We start from the raw sequence: 19,507 nt of genomic DNA, 5'->3' as shown, positions 1-19,507 counted from the left end.
TGTACGTATGATTAAAAGAAGAGAAAAACATTTTTTCTCTGCAAGTATCTTTTGAATACACCTTCCTTTTGAAAAATCAACATACTTAAGAACTGATTGAGAGACCACTCATCTTAGGTACCATGTGGAATTAGGATGAATATTGAAGGTATTCTCAAGTCTTGTTTTTTGAATTTTATTGCATCAAGATACGCTTTTTCTTCTTTGTTCTAGAATTCAAGGTTATATGCTATCTCTTATAAATAAAATTGATCTTTATATTGCTTCTGCTGTGAGTTTTAATTGAAATGCAAAACCAATTTTTCAACAGGTTAGGATTCCAAAACAACATAATTTTGGATTGAATAAAGCCGAAAGGTAACAGCGCATTTTCTGACAAAGGCATGAGGATTGAATTAAACAAAATTAAAAGTTACAAGCCTAAACTAAAAATGTAATGCGAACTTACTTGATGGCCACTTGGCCAGCTTGGTAACGCCATCAATCACATTTTATTAGAAAGTATTATTCTTCATCCCACGGAAAGAAAATTTCAAGATATAAAAAGACAAAAAAAGAAAAAAACCAAAAAGCCATCAATTTGAAGTTGAAATCGATATGTATTCCTCAGAACTCAAGGACGAAAGCTACCCAACAATTTTTTTTTTCTTCTTTTTCAAATAATCTGGTTGAGATTATTCCACAAAATCACATTTTGCTTGGTTCATAATTTTCAAGATAAAAAGTGAGCAGAATAGGTGTTAAAGGAAATTTTGCTTTTTTAAAAAGGACAGTAATTATTAAAGAATCTAATAGCATTTGCCATATATGCAGAATGTTACGTGAGGCCAAGTGTGGTTCACACTCCCCTATCATTCGCGTGAACATCATCACGAAAACGATGGTTTACAGTACTCCATGTTCAACAAAAGGCTTGATGGACTATATAGAGTTTAGAGTTTAGAGTACTCCTCTGGTTTACCCTTCTTCATCATATCATAATCATATATAGTTATATACCAATACCATTACCATTACCATTACCATACACTCTCTCTCTCTCTCTCTCTCTCTCTCTAACTTTTATTCTCTCTCCTATTCTGCATTTCTTGTTTTGATTCGTATTTTCCTTGTACATCTTAATCTGTCCAAACCTCCCATACCCTTTTTCAACAAAGCATTATTCCATATCTTCTTGGCTTTCCTTCTTTTCCCCACAACCATTTCTCTCTTTCTCTCTCTTAACTTTCAACTCTCACCATTCTTATTAGTTTCTGGTTTGATCAGCATAGCCCTCAAAAGGCTATACAAATATGAAGGTCTGATTCCCTCTATGGAATATAATTTTTCATCTCTTTCCTATTACTTTACTTTTATTTTTATGAAATGATCCAAGATTCACTTTTGAACTTTGATTCAATTCTGATTCTTCATGAACTTTAATGGGTTTGTTTAATTTTTTTTCCTTTTTGGCTTTGCTTTTAGTAGAATCTTATAATTAAGGCATGTTTGTTGATTCCTGGGAACAAAACATTTGATGGCAGAGTTAGATTTTATTCTCCATTTGTTTTCTGTTTTCCTCTTTTAAGGTTTCAGAGTAGTTAGGAAAGATTCTATTCGTTTTTTAAAGTACTTTTAGCTGAGTCTAGATTTAGAATATCAAGTTTCAGTTATGTTTGATTATTTAGTAGTCAAAGAGATTATCAACGGATTTGATTGAGTCTAAACTAGATCTGTGGATTTGTTCTTCCAGAAGATTGTACTGAAGCTGGAATTAGATGACGATCCTAAAGCCAAGCAGAAGGCCTTGAAGACTGTCTCCACTCTTTCAGGTACCAAATCAGTAACGTTTTGTTTAATTTAAGTTGTCCCTCTGTTTTTTTTTTTTTTCTTTTCTTTTAAAGTGTTTTTAAAGAAAAATATATCTTCCATCCATTACGTTTTTACAATAATAAAAAAAGAAGAAGAAAATGAAAACACGAGAAGGTGTGGAAAACGGAAGATTTTTTTTTTTTTTTGAGAAACAAAAGGTGCGAAAAAAACCTAATGCATATTTTATACTCTATACTATATATTAGAATTTATATGTCACATATTGATTGGTCTACCTGTTACACATGATTTTGTTCATTGAGTTGCTTCTAAGGGCATATTTGGTTTCCTGTCAACTTTTTAGATGATCGGTGCGACGTACATGCCAACAACCGTAGTATTTATGACAAATAAATAAATTCTTCATCAATTTTTAAAAAATGCTTTTGTCAAAAAAGTTTAGCTTTTTTATTATTCATATATATAACTAAACGAAGCCTTTTAAAAAAAACAAATTGTTAGCTTTGTTAAAATCTTTTATATTTTAGCTTTTCGCTTTCTGTGTAAGCTTTTTTTTCAATCATAATAAAACTAATTTTTAACTTTTAATTACACGTTTAATATAAAAACCACCAGAAAACTTTTTTTTAAAATTTTTTTACGGGAGAGTAGTAACTGAAGCTGTGTTGAAACTTATGATGGAATCGCTTTTTCATAAAAGATCAAGGGATTTATGAGAATAGGGAAACCTATAGTACTCTTTTTTTTTTCTTGTATGTAACTCGTACTATATATGTTTAGGAGTCAAAAGTCTCATATTTTGATCTCTAGTGGCGTCTAATTGATAGTTGAGATCGACTCTTTGAAAGGCTATGGGGTGGGTTTGACTTCCCCATACCAAAAACAGAAAAAAAAAAAAAAAAAAAAAAAAAAAAAGAAAAGAAAAGAACGCCTTTTTTTTTTTTTTTTTTTTAAGAAAAGCTTATGTGCACGGAAATGCTGCATCTAGCTAGTATGTGGTCTAATCAATATAAGTGACATATTCAGCCAAAAAAAAAAAATCAATATAAGTGACATTTTGTCACCCATAGTTCATTGTTCCCCAATTAGTATCTTTTTAGCTTCCAGCAATGTGTGTCGGTGATTAAATTATACGTGTTGATTGAGAGTTTAACGAAAATGTATTTAATACTTATTTAAATGATCTTTTTATGTATATATAATTTTTTTAAAAAATTATGTTAAGATATTATTTGTGTACGTAAATCAATTAATTATTGATATATATATATATACATACACATTTATTATCAGTAGTATAAATTAAAATTCATGATAAAATATTTATTAATATTTTATTAAATGATATTTTACATATTTTATAAAATTAAATTTTGTATGGATATAAAAAACTATCCTAGGAAAAACATAAAATGAATTATAATAAATTAGTTTATGTAAACCAGTAAATTATTGATTGGTATATTTAAAAAAAAAAATTTATGTACTATAAATCATAATTAAATAGTTATTATACTTTAATACATGAGGACCTATGTTAACAAGATCTTATGTATTTTTTCGCCCAATGAAGATGTGGGGATTCAACTTCACAAACAATCACCACATAGAGGAGGGTACTATGAGGTCTAAAAATTATTCATAAAAGACAATTATTGTCATGAGAAATCCTCTTTAGAGGTGGTGTTACATGTGTCCAATACAATGTATTTACCTTCTTACATGGCGTGGACCGTATATTTATAGGATCCACCTCCATGTGAAAGAGTATCCATATAGTGGATTTATAATAAAAAAATTTCACCATACTTGTGAGATCTACATGTGAAAGAATGAATACATATATCAAATGCATAATAGATTTTCTTCTTTATCATGTCGTTTTAATATAATCATATTTATCTTTTGTTTAATTTTATTTAGTAGTAGTCAAATATGTATATGCTTGGTTTTTTTTTTTCCTTGTAGGGATTGATTCGATTGCAATGGACATGAAGGATAAGAAACTAACGGTCATAGGAACCGTGGATCCCGTAAATATAGTGAGCAAACTGCGCAAATATTGGCCGACAAATCTAATCTCAGTTGGGCCAGCAGAAGAACCTAAGAAGAAAGAAGAGCCGAAGAAGGAGGAAGCCAAGGCCGAGGAAGTAAAGAAAGAGGAACCCAAGAAGGAGGAAGCTAAGAAAGAAGAAGAGAAAAAAGAAGAACCCAAGAAGGAAGAAGAGAAGAAAGAGGAAAAGAAAGAAGAAGAGAAAAAGAAAGAAGCACCTCCACCCGACCCTGTTTTAGAGCTTGTCAAGGCTTACAAAGCAAATCCCCACCTCGCCGCATATCCCCACCTCCCCGCACATCATCCATACCCCACCGCATATTACTACGTCCAACCAAGCGTGGAGGAGAATCCAAATGCTTGTGCTATTTTTTAATTAATGGCCGGGCTAACAAAAACTGAGTGAAAAGATTAAATCTTTTCTTTGTTGGTATAGGAGGCAAACACCCAAGATTGGTAGGAGCTCTTGTACATAAAGATGGTGATGCTTCATTGGTATGCTTAGAAATTAATAATGTGTAGAAATAAGTTTTGGAATTTGTTTTGAACACTATATATAGTGTCTATATTTTCGGCACGTAATGCTTTTTTTTTGAAAGTATTACCTAGCTAAACTTTTTTTTCCTTTTTACTTTCCCCGTATGAAAAGCCTTTTATTTTCAAGGCCAATGAGGACGATGCTGTGGCCTGTGGGACAAGGCAGCTGACAAGGAACTGAGTAAGGGTACACTCACGGGTTTGAGATTGAGAGCTCTTTTTTCCCCACATCACGTGTCTTTCTCTGTGCTTTATGCTATTATTTGAAATAAAGAGTGATGGTTCTCATAGATTTGTGGGTCTCATTGATCTGTATCTGATGCGTGAACTGATTGGCCATGGTCCCATAGAGTAATTGGTCGGTGTTAATAGTAACCTTTTTCTCATGGGTTCATGTGCGTGGCACTTATTAGTTGGATAGAAGTTCTTGCTTATGGAATTTTCCGCCGAAAGAATCATGGTTTGTTTGATTGCCCTAAACATTCTTTCAAACCTTTCTGGCCACTTGCTTTCCAAGTGTGAGGGCCAGATCTCTCTCTCTCTCTCTCTCTCTCTTAAAGTCTTTGGTACATCATTAAACTGATATGTATCTTATCTTTTTTTTTACATGTTATATAATTAGGCCATTACAAGATCTATATATGTCAAATGCAATGTAGGAATGAAAATCATTAAAAAAAATTATATATTTTGTTCATAAAAAAAGAATTATATATTTCATTTCTTTTGGTAAAACATGTATATTATATTAAGTAATCAGCCCTTCTTTCTCAAAAAAAAAAAAGTAATCAGCCCTTGTCTTCGTTTGCATAAGTGCAGGGTATTTAGTTACTCTAGTTTCATACAGCTATGCAAGTAGACAAGCATCCAAGGAGGGTTCAAATCTCTTTTAAATGATTATTTGTTTAAACAAATAGTAAATTCAAACCTGTGCTTTCTGTATTCCAGTTCCACATGAGGACCCTAGCTGTTATTTGCATACTTTATTTATATATTAAACCACAAGTGCATGTGATAAAAGTAACCGAGACGCATCATTTGTCCTTTTTTGTATATGTCTGTCTGATTCAACCTCGGTTGTAGTTATTATTTCATGTAAACATTGTGTGTGAAATTTCAGCAAAAATTGAAGTATTAAGGGATATTTGGTGTTTTATAAATGTTAGAGATATATTAGCCCAAATATAAGCCCAAACCTAATTCTACTTTGTGTGCAAGCCAAGTCTCTTACTTATACTAGAAGTCTATTAATTTAGGATTTAGTCTACTATATATATATATATTATAGTTCTTTGTAACACAAGATTTGTACTACACTCTAATATATTATTGATGTAGTTCTTTAGAGTTTTCTCCATGGATGTAGGCCGTTAGGCTGAACCACATAATTCTCGTATGTTATTGTGTTCTATACTTTATGTTTTCATTTCCGCATCTATAATAACATATTCAACATGATATATCAATACTAATATTTAACAATAAACAATATTTCCACCTATCATCAGTGAGTTTTAAGAGGAAAAAAACATGAACACTTCACCTCAAAGAAAGCTATTTAGAAGTCTCTAGAATCAAAGACAGCGTCTCTCCTTTTCAATTTTCTTTATCCTTAAATCATCTTTAAGCAAAGTTGCCAACCTCAATTGCCAGCATTATCCATCCACGTCATGAAAGAGTCAGTAGAATTGACAAGATGGCATGACAGAAATCAGAGGTGGTTATAGCATCTCCGGCAGATTCATCAATTTTTTGTACTGTCTGAAGAATGAATAGTGACTTTTACCTATTAGCTACCAACTTTTTTAAATATACTTTCCAACAGATTCTTTATCCCATTCTCTATCTCATTTAAATATTATTTCTTCATTTATTCTTTATTTTTTTTTTCATCATTTATTCTTTCTATATTTATTTTCGACAATTACATTTTTCAATAAAAAGTGTTATATTCACAATATTTTTCGTAATATTTTCACAAGAATCACATCAAAATCTTATGTAAAAAGTTATTACTAGTTCTGATTTAAATCCACCACCGAAATTATTTTTTTACTCACCAATATTAACTAATGATAATCTATTACTTAAAATTTATTGTGAAATATTGTGGTAGTATTTCTCAATTAAGATTTTTTTTTATTTTTTATATTATTTCCTTTCATTCAATTCCTCATCCACCCACGCATTTCTTTTTTTCTTTTTCTTTTTTCTTGTTTTTCTCCTCCACACACCTGTCCACCTATCTCTACCCACCCCACCCCTTCTTTTTTCTTTTTTTCCCTCACGTTCAAGATTAAGAGTTATCAAATAGCCCACGGCCCATAACCCAACCCAGAAACCTGACAGCCTACTGGGCTAATGGGCGGCCCAGCCCGTTGTTATTGAGGCTCATGGGTAGCCTGCTAGCCCAGTGGGTTAGGCCGTGGGCTAGTTTTTATGCCCATGGGTACTCGGTGGGCTAGCTCAGTAGCCCAACCTGTTGCCCAGCCCATTGGCCCAACCCAATAACTCATAATTCATAACAAAAAAATATATAGGAAGTGTATGAAAGATTGATATTGAGATATTATAGAGGAATTTCTTAAGAGATCTCCCTCAACCACTAAGATACTCAAAGTAATTGTGCTAAACTTAGTTTACTAAATATATATTTTTCTAGTAGTCTAGCAAATTTGAATTAACCATTTGAGATTTTTTTATATTAAAGATAAAATAAAAAACTATTTAAAGCCTTAATAAAAAAAATTAATTAGGTTTCCATCAACAAAACAAAAAATTAAATAGATTTGAATGTAAAAAATTTGTAATTAAGTATTAAATTCTTTATTTCTTTCCTTTAAAAAAATAGATTGATTATTCCCTTATAAAAAATTGATTCTTTCTTTATAAAAATAATAAAATAATATGCTAACACAAGCCTATGGATAGCCCATTAGGCCCAACTTGATAGCATAGCTCGCTAAAGACAAAATGGGCATTGCCCATGGGCAGGGTCATGGGCTGAGGTTTTCTTTTTCAGCCTAGCCCGACCCGGCCCGTTAACTAGTTAATAGCCCATTATGCCCAGCCCATTGTGCCCCTGGGCCAAGTAAAAATGGGTCGGGCCGACCCGACCCGGCCCATTGACGACCCTTATTCAAGATCATTCCAGAGCTCATTCTCCCTTTTTTTTTCTTCTCCAGCTCTCTCTCTCTCTCTCTCTCTCTCTCTCTCTCTCTCTCTCTCTCTCTCTCTCTCTCTCTCTCTCTCTCTCTCTCTCTCTCTCTTTGAGAAGCAACGGAAAGAATGAGAGAAAAATATAAACAATGGAGATGAGAGAAAAAAATAAAGGAAGCAACAGAGATTAGAGAAAAAAAGAAAGGAAGCAACGAAGATTAGAGAAAAAAAGAAGCAACAGAGATGAGATCGGCTGGGTCAGATCGCTTGCTCTTTTTTTTTCATATTTGCTTGTTCAATTTTATTTTAAGAATTGGATTTTGTTTTGTGTTTGGATTATGTGAGAAACGGAGATAATTCAGATTGGCTTTTATTTTTTTTTCTTGATCTTTTATTGTTGTTCTAATTTTTTTTTTCCTGTTCTTGATCTGCTGGCGTTGTTGTATTGATTTTATATTTGTTGTTTAAATTATATCAGTTTTATGAGAGCAAGAATTGTTTTGTGAGAGAATGAGAGAGGAAAAAAAAAAAAGCAACGGAGAGAATGAGAGAAAAAAAAAGAAATGTGGAGGAGAGAGAAAGAATTGATATAATAAAGGACTGGATAATTTTTTAATCCCAGAAATGGGATTACTAATGTACAGTAGTTCATCAAATTTGATGAGCAACTGTTCATGAGCAAAAAAAGAAATCAGGTATAGAGAAGCCATTAGAGACCATTTTTAGGGTCTTATTCTCTATTATAGACAATATTTTGCCTTTACTTATACTGCTGGAGATACTCTTTAGATGATGCTTAATTACTCTTCAGCAAATTTAAAGATCAGTTATAGATACAAGTAAAACATAAATATTACTAGTTATAGATACTTAATTACTGTGCAATTATATATGGATCATCACTTATACAAGCTCTGTTCAAACGATCTTAATTTGTTAGACATAAATCTTTTGTGAAGAAAAAGTCTTCTAGTGAAGCTTTCAAGTAACATGCGTGCAAGCAAGAACCATGAGTGCTTTTACCTCCTGTCGACCCCAGTACTACTGCCTGTCGATACCAACATAAAGTTAATCTTATCCACAGTGGTAAAGGACAATCCAAAAGATTTTTATTTTTTAAGGTTTTTTATTTTTTTCTAAATTTTATGAAAGGACAATCTAAAAGTTGAATCATTTGACATGACGGAAGCTAATAAAAAAAAAAAAAAATTGTACCAAAGATTAGGCTTGTAAATAAAATAAATAGTTTGCATTTAGTCGGGAAAACATTGTTGATATTTGATTATTTAAAAAACGAGTTAAACACAAGTCTAAATTTAGGTGTTGATTGGTGGTTTGAATAAGTTCATTAGAAGATCGTAACTCGCAGCGTATGTGTTTGAGTGGTAATGAACCAAGAAATTACCTTCATCTAGAAAAGCCTCTGGACGATCAAAGCTAGTTTGACGATCGAAGTAAGTGTTGTTGGACGAATAAAGTGTCATAAATGCGCATTCAATTCATGAGCCGTTACCAACGGATGCAGTTGTATACATGACTATTGGCAAGGTAATCAATTGCCTTATAAAGCCATCGCAAGCGTTACAAAAGCCATTAAGACTACCATTAAATGCCTTCAATGGCTAGAGAATTTAGAGATCTATATAAATTATATCAGAATCTAAGCAAAGGTACGTTGATACACATATTCACCTCTATACACACTTAAATACACTTTTAATTATTATTATTTTCTCTCAATCAACATTTGACTTATCATCGGAGGCTCATTGGTTGGCATCACACTAGTGACCTTTGGGAGAGAAACACCATTGTTATACTTTTGCAGGTCTCAAACTCATTCACGTTGGATTCCGTCTAGACAAACTTATCGACTGACGAATTTGGCTTCATCAAGTGGTATTATCAAAACTACTTTATGTCGACACAAAGCATATATATACACACACACACACACGTGTGTGTATGTGTTCAGTTTTCTTGGATATCTTCTTTAGAAAGAGTTCAAGACGCAACACACACATGCAATTTTAGTCTTTCACACCAAGAGTAAATAATTTTGGAATTCTTGTGATGTACTAGTTGTGATAAAATCAAAAGAGATTTCAATTTAGGGTTTGGATTTTATGAGAACCTTTGTGCTACGTACCTTCATAATATCCACATTTCTTAGTAAAAATATCTACTTGACACCTCTCAAACCCACTATTATTGACTACTCTTTGCTATCTCAATAGTAAACTTGACTATTAAATGAGTAAAAAGAAAAAATAATAATAATAATGTGTTTATGAAGAAGTCCATGAGGCTTGACTAGAGAGTGTGTGCGCGAATATATATAATATTTTATTGTATTTTTATATTAATTATGTATACATGTTTAAAATAAAAGCAATAAATCATGAGACAATGATATGGTGATAAAGTGGAAAATCAAATAAGAACTCATCCAAGGAAAAACCACTACTACTTAGGGTACCCTTACCCCCAAAAGGAAATTCACTACTAGTAGAGTAGTTTTACAATCTAGTTCAAACTCATGACATTAGACCCTACTCAATAGTTAACTCACTAATGTCACCCAACACCAACTTCAGAACTTTTGAACTCTTAGTTCATGAATTCCTTGCAAGAACTACATATGTGATCTTGACTAGATACTTTGACAAACTCCAAGGACCCCCTTGATGATATGAACACCACAGAAGCATCATGGGATTAAGGCTTTGTGTTTTCAAGCTTTGATCTCACCAATATGAAAGAATCAAAAGAACATGTTTTTCTAACCTCACAAGTATAGTGGGAAAGAAGTTAAAGATTTTCTTCTAGCTTAGGATTTTTGCCTCTAAAGTCACACTGAAAGTCCTTATATAGTAGACTTGTTAGGGTTTCTAAACTCATGACATTGAATTAAATTAAAACACATTAGAAAATTGAATCTACAATCAAAGTGCTGTCGAAAACCCTCAATCAATTGTCCGAAAAGTGATTGAAAATCCATCGAAATCTTAAGTGCAATCAATTGAGAGTTGATCAAAAGATAGTCGAAAGACAACAAATTATCTTCTTTGAGCAACATCTGAATATGTCTGATCTTGGATAGTTGAATGACAGTTACAAACACATCAAATATTGTCATGAAATTTTCCAACACGTGAATAAGCTTGAACTTATTTAATAAGAAAATCAACCAAGTTTAAACATATAATCTAGTTTAACAGTAACCTTAAGTTTAGTTTATGTTCAAAATAAAATTAAACAAACAAATTTTAAGCTTTTAATATTCAACTTGGATCGTTTATACTTTATACCCCTACCACAAGGCTCTTGCCGAGCAAAATGATTAAGAAGTCATCATACTCCAAGTAAGTGCATACATTACGATATTTAGGAGGGAAACAAAAAAAGTCTAATAGTAAATGGATAATGAAAGAGTAAAAAAATTGTCTAATGCATCAAATAACCTACAAACTAAATGAAATGAGTTGATTAAAATTGATTCAAAACCAAATTAAACTAATTTTGAGCTGTAAAACACTTTTTAATTAATGTATCAAATTTGATTGTAATTTTCATTTTTTTACATTCAAGCCATGGTCCCCTGAAATCAAATCTTCACTTCGTCACTGATTTGGTCACTCTTAGTTGGATCCAACGCATCTATGCTACAGTTTAGATAACAAGCACATGGAATAACCGGTTTGGATGCTCCAAGTACAAGCATACTGTGCCCAGTAGGCCTTCTAGGATTTTATCACGAACACGCCAGTGCACTGCAGCTGATTGAGGCTTACGTTTTGTTTTGTTTTGTTTTGTTTCTTGTTTTTAGGGGGATCGAAAAGGCAGCCTATTTTGCTAAAAATCTTCATTCCCAATCAATTTAGTTATGAGCTCTTTCAGAACTAGATTTTGTCAAAGTTGAGTTTAAAGTAAAACTCGATTTTGCCAAAGTCAAATTCTATGCAATAACCGTTGATGTGGCAACATATAACTCGAGTCAAGTAGTTCTTAGTTCCACATCGATCATGCCATATCAATGGTTACTTGCATAGAACTCAATTTTGACAAAATCAAGTTTTACTTTGAACTCAATTTTAGCAAAATCAAATTTAAAAAAAATGCTACATAATTAAATAACTTGATAAAGAGGTTTTTTAGTTGTATAAAAATTATTATTTAACCAAAAAAAAGGCCTTAAAAATTTATTTGAGTACTGTATTAAATCATGAAAGTATTCTTAATTTCAATCTTTGCGTTTTAGAAACGTTATACGATCACTCAACCAAGGTCAAAATTTTAAGATATAATGAATAAAATAAAGAAGGGGGGAGGGGGTGATCCGACTTTTTAACTTGAAGTTTATTTACGTGTATTAATTTTATCCTATAAAAAAATGTATTAATTTTAAAAACATTGTAAAAAATTATGAAATATTAAATCTTTCTGCAAGTAAAACATTTCAATAAGAAATTGAGGTTTTTTTAGACATTAATTATAATATGTTGCTAATTTCATAGTTCAAACTCTTATTTTCTAAACACTTTGTGCATGAGACGGTGCCTATTCAACTATAAAATCTTGGCAATTAAGAAATTGAGGTTTAGATTTGTTAAACGGTGGAGTATTCTCAATTTTATGTTATATAAAATACATTTTAAAAAAAAAAAAACTAAGCTTATATTGCGGTAGGTCATTTTGTTATAAAGAAATAGCCAACCATAAAAATTTTTGGGAGTCACACTATTATGTTGTGTTGATGTTGTTATAGTAAGATAATTTAAATTGGTTTAACATTTGATAAATGCATGTCCCTCTACTGTTATCTCATAGATAAACAGATAATTGTTTGTATTGTCTATTGGGCTTTGGGCATTGTTTTGTAGGCTTATTACTTAGTGTTTTATACTTTTTTCACTATCAATCTCAAGTCCGGAAAAAAGAGAGTTGCCGCAGGTCGTTTTGTTACAAATGGAAATAGCCAACCCTAAAAAATTTAAGACTCACTCTGTGTTGTTGTTGTAAGATAATTTAAATTGGTTTAACATTTACACTCGACTATCTATGGTTTGAGGGGAAGAGGAAGAAAAGAAAGAGAAATTAAGTATTTTCATCTGTTTGGATAGCATGAGAGAAAAAAAACCTCTCACTTTGACCCTCATTTTTCTTATTCTTTTTTCTTCTCTGCCATTCCCCTCCCTCATACCAAACCTAGGATTAAATTCATATATATCCCTCTATTGTTGCTAAAATATGTAACTATTTGTATTCTCTCCTCCTGGATTTTGTGTATTGTTTTGTAGGCTCAAAAGTACACTTGTAGTAGTTGCTCCTAAAAAAAAAAAAGTACACCTGTAGTTAGTGACCATCCCCGGGTCTGTGTGACTTGACTCCCACAACGAACACGTGTCTGAAAAAGTCAACCATTGACATGTGGCCATCCATAAAAATAGTTTTTAGAATTTTACCATTTTAGTAGATATCTTAGCTTGCATGGTCACTCAGACTCAGCTGGCTTTTTGCATGGAATCTGATCGATCGCAAGAAGATTATAAATCCAATTGATTGTGGCCTCAAGAGATCACACCGCATCTTTACAGAACATTAATGCCCCAGACGGCAAGAAAACTTAAACATGTCATTTTCTGCTGAGTTGAGCAAAGAAACAGGTCATTTTGATTGCCATTGTATACAAACGAACAATGGGTCCTAAAAATCAAACTAGCAAAGGACGGTTTATTTGCTGAGACAAAAGGAGGTCATTTGGCTAATTAAGCAACCATTTGTACATCCACAAATTAATAACGTCCATGGTGGGTCAGGTATATGTCTCCTCGGCTTGGTGAAAGTGACTACAAACATCGCTATTTTGTGCCCACATAAACCCAAATAATTAAAGAACATCGAGCCAACTGTCATCCCCCTCACCAGTTTGGCCAAAAACTGACCCCTTAACAGTGACATTGCATGTTTCTTGCGACCTAAAATCACTAATTTTACTCCTATAATTTCACAATAGACAACAGACTACGATACTACTACATGCGCAACACGTTATTACTTGTTAGTGCATTATGATTGTACTAGTGGCATTGAAGTCATATACTCAATATGTATATATTATATAAAAATGGGAGTGGGAAATTTGGACAAGTAAATATGTACATTTTGTAGATAAACGAGCAAGAAGTGTCTATCAACATCATTGCCATCGATTATGGGCTTATAGATGAGTTGAAATTTTCTGAAATCGAGTCATTGGGACGAAATAAACATGTAGCACGCTCATAAACTATAAATATTATATTCCAAGCTCGAACGTGGCATTGGATGTCATGCTTAATGCGTTAACTATATATAAGATTAATATTGTCCCACTATTTAAATCAATAATGAATGCAACATTTGCAATTGGTGATGTCATGCTTGTTGCAATTTATTATTATTATTATTATTATTATTATTATTATTATTATTATTATTATTGTTATAAGTGTGTTTATTGGCATTGACTTATTTATGTTCTAAACAAACTCGTTAAGGTGGGGTTGTTCTTACATCTTATACTTGATTGAACTTTGGATTCACAGTATATGTTAAATATGATACTCATTTAAAAACATTTTGAAGGCGAAAAAAAACAGATGAATTCACACAAGCACTTTACCGGTCGTCAAAACAAAATATTTTAATCATCACATATTATATATTAACAAAATAAATATTGAAAAGGTACTTAATTATAACTTGAATATTAGAAATTAATACAGTTCCTATAGCGTAGTTGTCAGTGACAACGTCAGACAAGTTACAAATATCAATACTTTCAAAAAGTACATTTCTAATCCATTGAAAGACTTACAACACAGTTTCTAAAAAAAAAAACTTACAACACCCATACTAACTATCTAGTAGGGAAAAAATGGTAATAATCTAACAGCAACAAAGTCTTAAACCTTATTTTCTTCTAAGTACAATTTTGTAGGAAATAAATTAATGAGAATAAAATCTTAAGTTTTCAAAAGTCCCAACAAGAGAAGAATGTTATGAAGAATGATTCATAACTATCCAGACAACTAAAAAACTTATATAATCTTTCCAGACAATTATAATAATCGTCATCTAAGTCCTTGCTCGAACAAGCGGTGAGCGAGGAGACATCATGTGTGGTGACATAACACTCTCATCGTATCTTCGAGGTGTGCAGCTAAGCTTAAGCTTAAGATTGTTTTGGAATTTACGTTTACTTTTCACTTGCTGCTTTTCAACAAATACTCGGATCCTTTCGAGTGCAACTTCAACTGTGTCATCATCCATATTTGCAAAGCAAACCCTAAACCAACCTGGCTCGGAGCAATGAAACGAAGACCCTGGTGAAACATTGAGCTTCACCTCATTGATGATTACTCGCCAAAGATTCATTTCAGACTCGAGTGTTTGTTCTTTTAGAAGCCTACGCAAATCCATCCAAACAAAAAGCCCAGCACTGCTTTTCAAACAAGCAATTCCCACTTTTTCGAGTCCCTTGGTGAACATGCTGTGCCTCTTGGCTAGCCTTTTCGAGTTCTCCTTGAGAAAGTTGTCCACAAACTCATTGTCTGAAAGCATTGAAGCCAGTAGATGTTGAGTTTGTGAGGAAACTAATCCAAAGCTTGACATTTTGCGCCCACAATTCACGACTGCATCATTGTAAGAGTAAACTATGCCGACCCTAAAGCCAGGGAGTCCCATATCTTTGGACAAACTATAAACAATGTGAATGAGATCACGGTCACATTCCATTTCCTCTATAATTTCGGAAACGCTAACGAAACTTGGAGTGCTGAACACACTGGCTGCATATATTTCGTCACTGACTAAATGGATTTTCTTTTCATTGATGAAGCTCACTAGGCTTCTCAATGTGTCTCTGTCTAAAACCGTGCCCAAAGGGTTTGACGGGTTTGCTATGATCAAGCCTTTCACATTGATATGGTCTTGTTGGGCTCTTTCGTATGCTGCTTCCAATGCTGCTTTTGTGATAAGAAAATTGTTCGAGCTATCACAGTTGACAGGAATTAGCTGCACCCCTGTTCGCCACCCACAGTCACGGTCAAATCTGCATTCAAACACGAAATTTATCAAACAACTCTATTTTAACTTCTCCTCAAGTTTTAGCAAAAAAGTCAAGTCTAAATCCACTATTACATTATAAACTTCTCAATTCATTATATATTATAGTTAGAAAAAATATTTTTTACACAGTCAGGGTTGGTGGTCTAGACGCACTAGCAACTAGGTAGTGTTCTTTGTACTCATATATTGCATACACAACATAGAATTAGTCCGAGAACGATTATAGTGCTACTACTGTAACTTCCCAAATAAGAAAGGTATATTAGTCACTCTATAACCATTTTTTCTTCACGAAAAGAATATATTTTGTTACACTCATGTATGTTACAACCACCTCGTAACAATGTACACATGACAAAAATAATGTCAGCATTTAAAATATAAAAATGAATACGAGAGAATAAAAAAAGTTATTAACTATTAAATTTTCTGCATGAGCGGTAAAGAATGAGCATGTGAGAGCCATTTTGACCCGTTGGCTTGCTGACCACACTATCTATGGTCCAAGTACAGGGAGACTGAAAAATAAAGACTGACTGGAGGAATTGATTACATCTAGTATAAGTTTGAGACTTTTTGTTGTAGACAACTTGGAATATTTGAGGACATGATGAGTATACAAATTGTCCAAAGTATCCAGCTGTACGCATACTCATGCACTGCTTTTGATTTGAATTAGGTGATGACCAGCAGGTTGTTTCTATTACAGGGCCTAGAGCATCCACAGCAGTGGAGTTAAAAATTTAGCAATTTAGCTCTATTAAAAGTTATTTTATCTATTTTATCTACACACATGCTGCAGCAGTGGATCTATTTTAGCTTTCAACACAATAAAATAATATAAACATCATAATAACATAATATATCTACCACAATAAAATAATACATCTCACTACAATAAAAACACCACAATAAAAAAGTAATGTGAACGCAAAATAAAAAATTAATTTTTTTTAGCTCTCATGAACAGTGCACATCTATCTATAGATGTGCACTATAGCAATGAGCTAAAAAAAAAAAAATTTAGCTCCACTACTGCATGCTTCTTTTTGATGTTTTGATGGAGCTAAAATAGCTATATAGCTATTTAGCTCAACTGCTGCAAGTGCTCTTCTAGGTCAATAGCAAGGGTCCACTAGCTAAGTTTACACAAATTAATATATATGGAGTTAAGTATTAAAAAAAAAAAAAAACTCATCTGCTTTTTGACTTAATAATCTAGTTTATTACTTCGTGTGTATTAATAACTAATATCTGTCTCGGTATGTACTTTGACCTAACTTATAGAATCAAACCATACTGAATTTTATGACTTCCAAAAGCAGTAAATTATTTAATTGACCTTCGCTCGCTATAGTTGGGATTGGAATATTTGACATTGTAACAATATATATATATATATAAAACAACTATTGACCTATGCTAAGCAAAGACCTGTAATTTCGGGGAAATTGCTAGTGTTAAAGGATGAAACCAATTTTGAACACAAAACCTGTCTGTTCAAAATTCCATATTTGTTTATATGTTCAGAACCACGAGGTCATGACTATGACTTGGATTCTTTTGAATTCATCTGGCGAAGTTCTTTACACTACTCTAAACTCTTACAGTTGAATATAAACATAAGGAATAAAGTGAGCACAACAAACTAAGATTAAGCAAAGTCTGGTTTGGAAACACGGAAAACAGAGTCGCATAATTAAATTGGGGTATTAACTTATTTTTCAACCTTTATTATTATTTTTCAATAATTCAAACAAGGGGAGAAGTACGATATTGACACGTGTTTTAAAACTGACATATGTCAATATTCCCGTGTTTACAGGAGGAAAGCTTTTTACGCTTTCATCTATATATAGGACTCAAAACAACAGTGATTGAATACCATTAATTTTCTTGTGTTTTAATTAGTAAAGAAAACAAAATGAGAGAGTAGTACACAGAGAGAGAGAGAGAGAGAGAGTTACGCTGGATAACATGGTGAGGGTACAAGGAAAGCATCGCCAGGATTGGCCAAGCAAAACATGACTGTCTCGTTTGCTCCGGTAGCTCCACCACTCATGACTATGCGGTTTGGATCAAATGTAACCCTACCACCTCTTGCTTTACCCATAAAGTTTGCTACAGCCTGGAAATAATTCACACATTTTCTTCTAATTATCAGTAATGTATAAAAAAAAAAAAAAAAAATATATATATATATATATATATATATATATATATATATATATATATATATGCTAGCTCTACGTCCACATTTCTCTATTTTATCTAATTTTCCTAACCCCAATACTTTAATCATTCTACAAACAATAAATTCATACTTGTCTAAACTCCTTGAAGCCATTATAGTCCTGGAAGATAGCAATATTCTTGAATTCGTGAACTCCTTCAGCGGTGCAAATGGAAGCTTTAGGATTTCTCCTAATCCACTTTTGAATCAAATCAAAGCAAAGCTGAAATACATACATATATAACTTTGGATGTTAATTAATGTGCATTTTTTATGAGGAAGAATAAAATTCCTCTATCCCAACATGTGCTCCACTCATATGTTCTACCAGTCACACAGTTTGACTCTTTCTTTTTTTCCTATGACATACTGTAGTTGGTAGAGTATAACGTGAAACATTCGTGTGTGAAAGAGGCTTATGTGAGATAAAAGCAAAATTAAGTATAAAATTATCCATCAAACCTGATTTTCTGCGAGACCCATCTGGATAACTCCTTCACAATTATCAATAGGGTGATATGGGTTTTTATCATATGCCTTCCACCCATCAAAGTAAGGAGAATTCTCACCATGACGATCATTGGTTGCAATCTTAGACAAAAGTTGTTGATTCTTACTCAAAGCCATATCTTCAATAATATTGTTTCTTTTTTGAGATTCCAATATTATTGTTTCTTAAAGCTCGCTTGCTAAAGCTCTATGAATAATATGGATATTGTCTAACAATGTAGTTGTAGTAGTGAGTGACAAACTACGAAAATCCCCCCAAAATTTATAGATGAGAGAGACGGAAAAAACCAAAAAAACAAGAAGAAAGAAAAGTCATTTCAAACTGGCAATGCTTGAAAAAAAGGTAGAGTAGAATAGCCTTAAGTGTTCGTATTGGTCAACAAGCAGCGTAATTGCTTGCGTGTTACTCATGATATCAACCCTTCACCTTCACGTGGAAAGAGAATTTTACTTCATTCTTGTCTTTGAATATTTTTTTCCCATGTATATGATTCCTCTTTACTTGTACAGGTTGCCGGGTTAGGTACTTAATTTTTGTTGTCCAGAACGAGATTTAACCAGTTTAACACTCCATGGAAAATAAAATGCAGGGCAATATATATGTGAAGTTTCCACGAAGTACACAGATGATTCACGAGGTTTGAAAGAATGAGAAAGAGATTTTGTTGCTGACTTGAAAGAAAGAAAGAGAGTGTAAAAATATCATTACTCCTGTGGAAATTTGCGGGAGCTTGATATACAAAAATAAATAAATATGCGGTACGTAATTTACATGACTGACACTCCACAATAACCAAAAGACTGTATTTTCTTGTTCACTTTTCTAAGTTTAATACATTACAAGGAAATCCATATTTATAATGCAGAATACACAAAAGTCAATGATAATTTACATTGTGATTATATATATATATATATTTTTTGAGAAACCATTGTGATTATACATTGATTGCTCCAATTCCATGAGTTTCTTTAACAATCAATATATTGATTTATTAATCAACCTTATAATTTTTCTCGATAATCTTGATTTAAATCATTTGATCTTCAACAACAGAAGATCAAATCAAGATATTGTGTGGCTAAAAAAA

The 19,507-nt window shown here is 32.5% G+C and overlaps 2 protein-coding genes across 2 annotated transcripts; one reads left to right on the top strand and one right to left on the bottom strand.

Annotated features, from left to right (window-relative positions):
• The first annotated feature begins 832 nt into the window (after positions 1-832).
• LOC142615848 (heavy metal-associated isoprenylated plant protein 39) lies at positions 833-4,692 on the top strand. The gene is made up of 3 exons (XM_075788711.1): positions 833-1,298; positions 1,733-1,811; positions 3,781-4,692. Exons 1-3 carry the CDS (start codon positions 1,293-1,295, stop codon positions 4,239-4,241), a joined length of 546 nt encoding a protein of 181 aa, XP_075644826.1. The 5' UTR covers positions 833-1,292; the 3' UTR covers positions 4,242-4,692.
• Positions 4,693-14,311: 9,619 nt separating this feature from the next.
• LOC142614743 (1-aminocyclopropane-1-carboxylate synthase 1) lies at positions 14,312-18,665 on the bottom strand. The gene is made up of 4 exons (XM_075787311.1): positions 18,369-18,665; positions 17,998-18,129; positions 17,641-17,801; positions 14,312-15,656 (listed from the first exon to the last, which is right to left on the bottom strand). The coding sequence occupies exons 1-4, from the start codon at positions 18,531-18,533 to the stop codon at positions 14,681-14,683; spliced, it is 1,434 nt and encodes a 477-aa protein (XP_075643426.1). The 5' UTR covers positions 18,534-18,665; the 3' UTR covers positions 14,312-14,680.
• Between the last annotated feature and the right edge of the window lie 842 nt (positions 18,666-19,507).

Source organism: Castanea sativa, chromosome 11 (genome assembly GCF_040712315.1).
Source record: "Castanea sativa cultivar Marrone di Chiusa Pesio chromosome 11, ASM4071231v1".
NCBI classification, from domain to species: domain Eukaryota; kingdom Viridiplantae; phylum Streptophyta; class Magnoliopsida; order Fagales; family Fagaceae; genus Castanea; species Castanea sativa.
The sequence above is the reverse complement of the archived record's forward strand: the minus strand, read 5'-3'. Positions and strand labels throughout refer to the sequence as shown.

Bases quoted from the DNA above. Each gene is read 5' to 3' on its own strand.
- LOC142615848 (XM_075788711.1), top strand. The intron at 1,812-3,780 runs GTACCAAATCAG...TTTTCCTTGTAG, and splicing joins GACTGTCTCCACTCTTTCAG to GGATTGATTCGATTGCAATG.
- LOC142614743 (XM_075787311.1), bottom strand. From the start codon at position 18,533: ATGGCTTTGAGTAAGAATCAACAACTTTTGTCTAAGATTGCAACCAAT. The intron at 17,802-17,997 runs GTATGAATTTAT...AATTATTTCCAG, and splicing joins GCTTCAAGGAGTTTAGACAA to GCTGTAGCAAACTTTATGGG. The intron at 15,657-17,640 runs GTAACTCTCTCT...GTTTGAATGCAG, and splicing joins CCCTCACCATGTTATCCAGC to ATTTGACCGTGACTGTGGGT.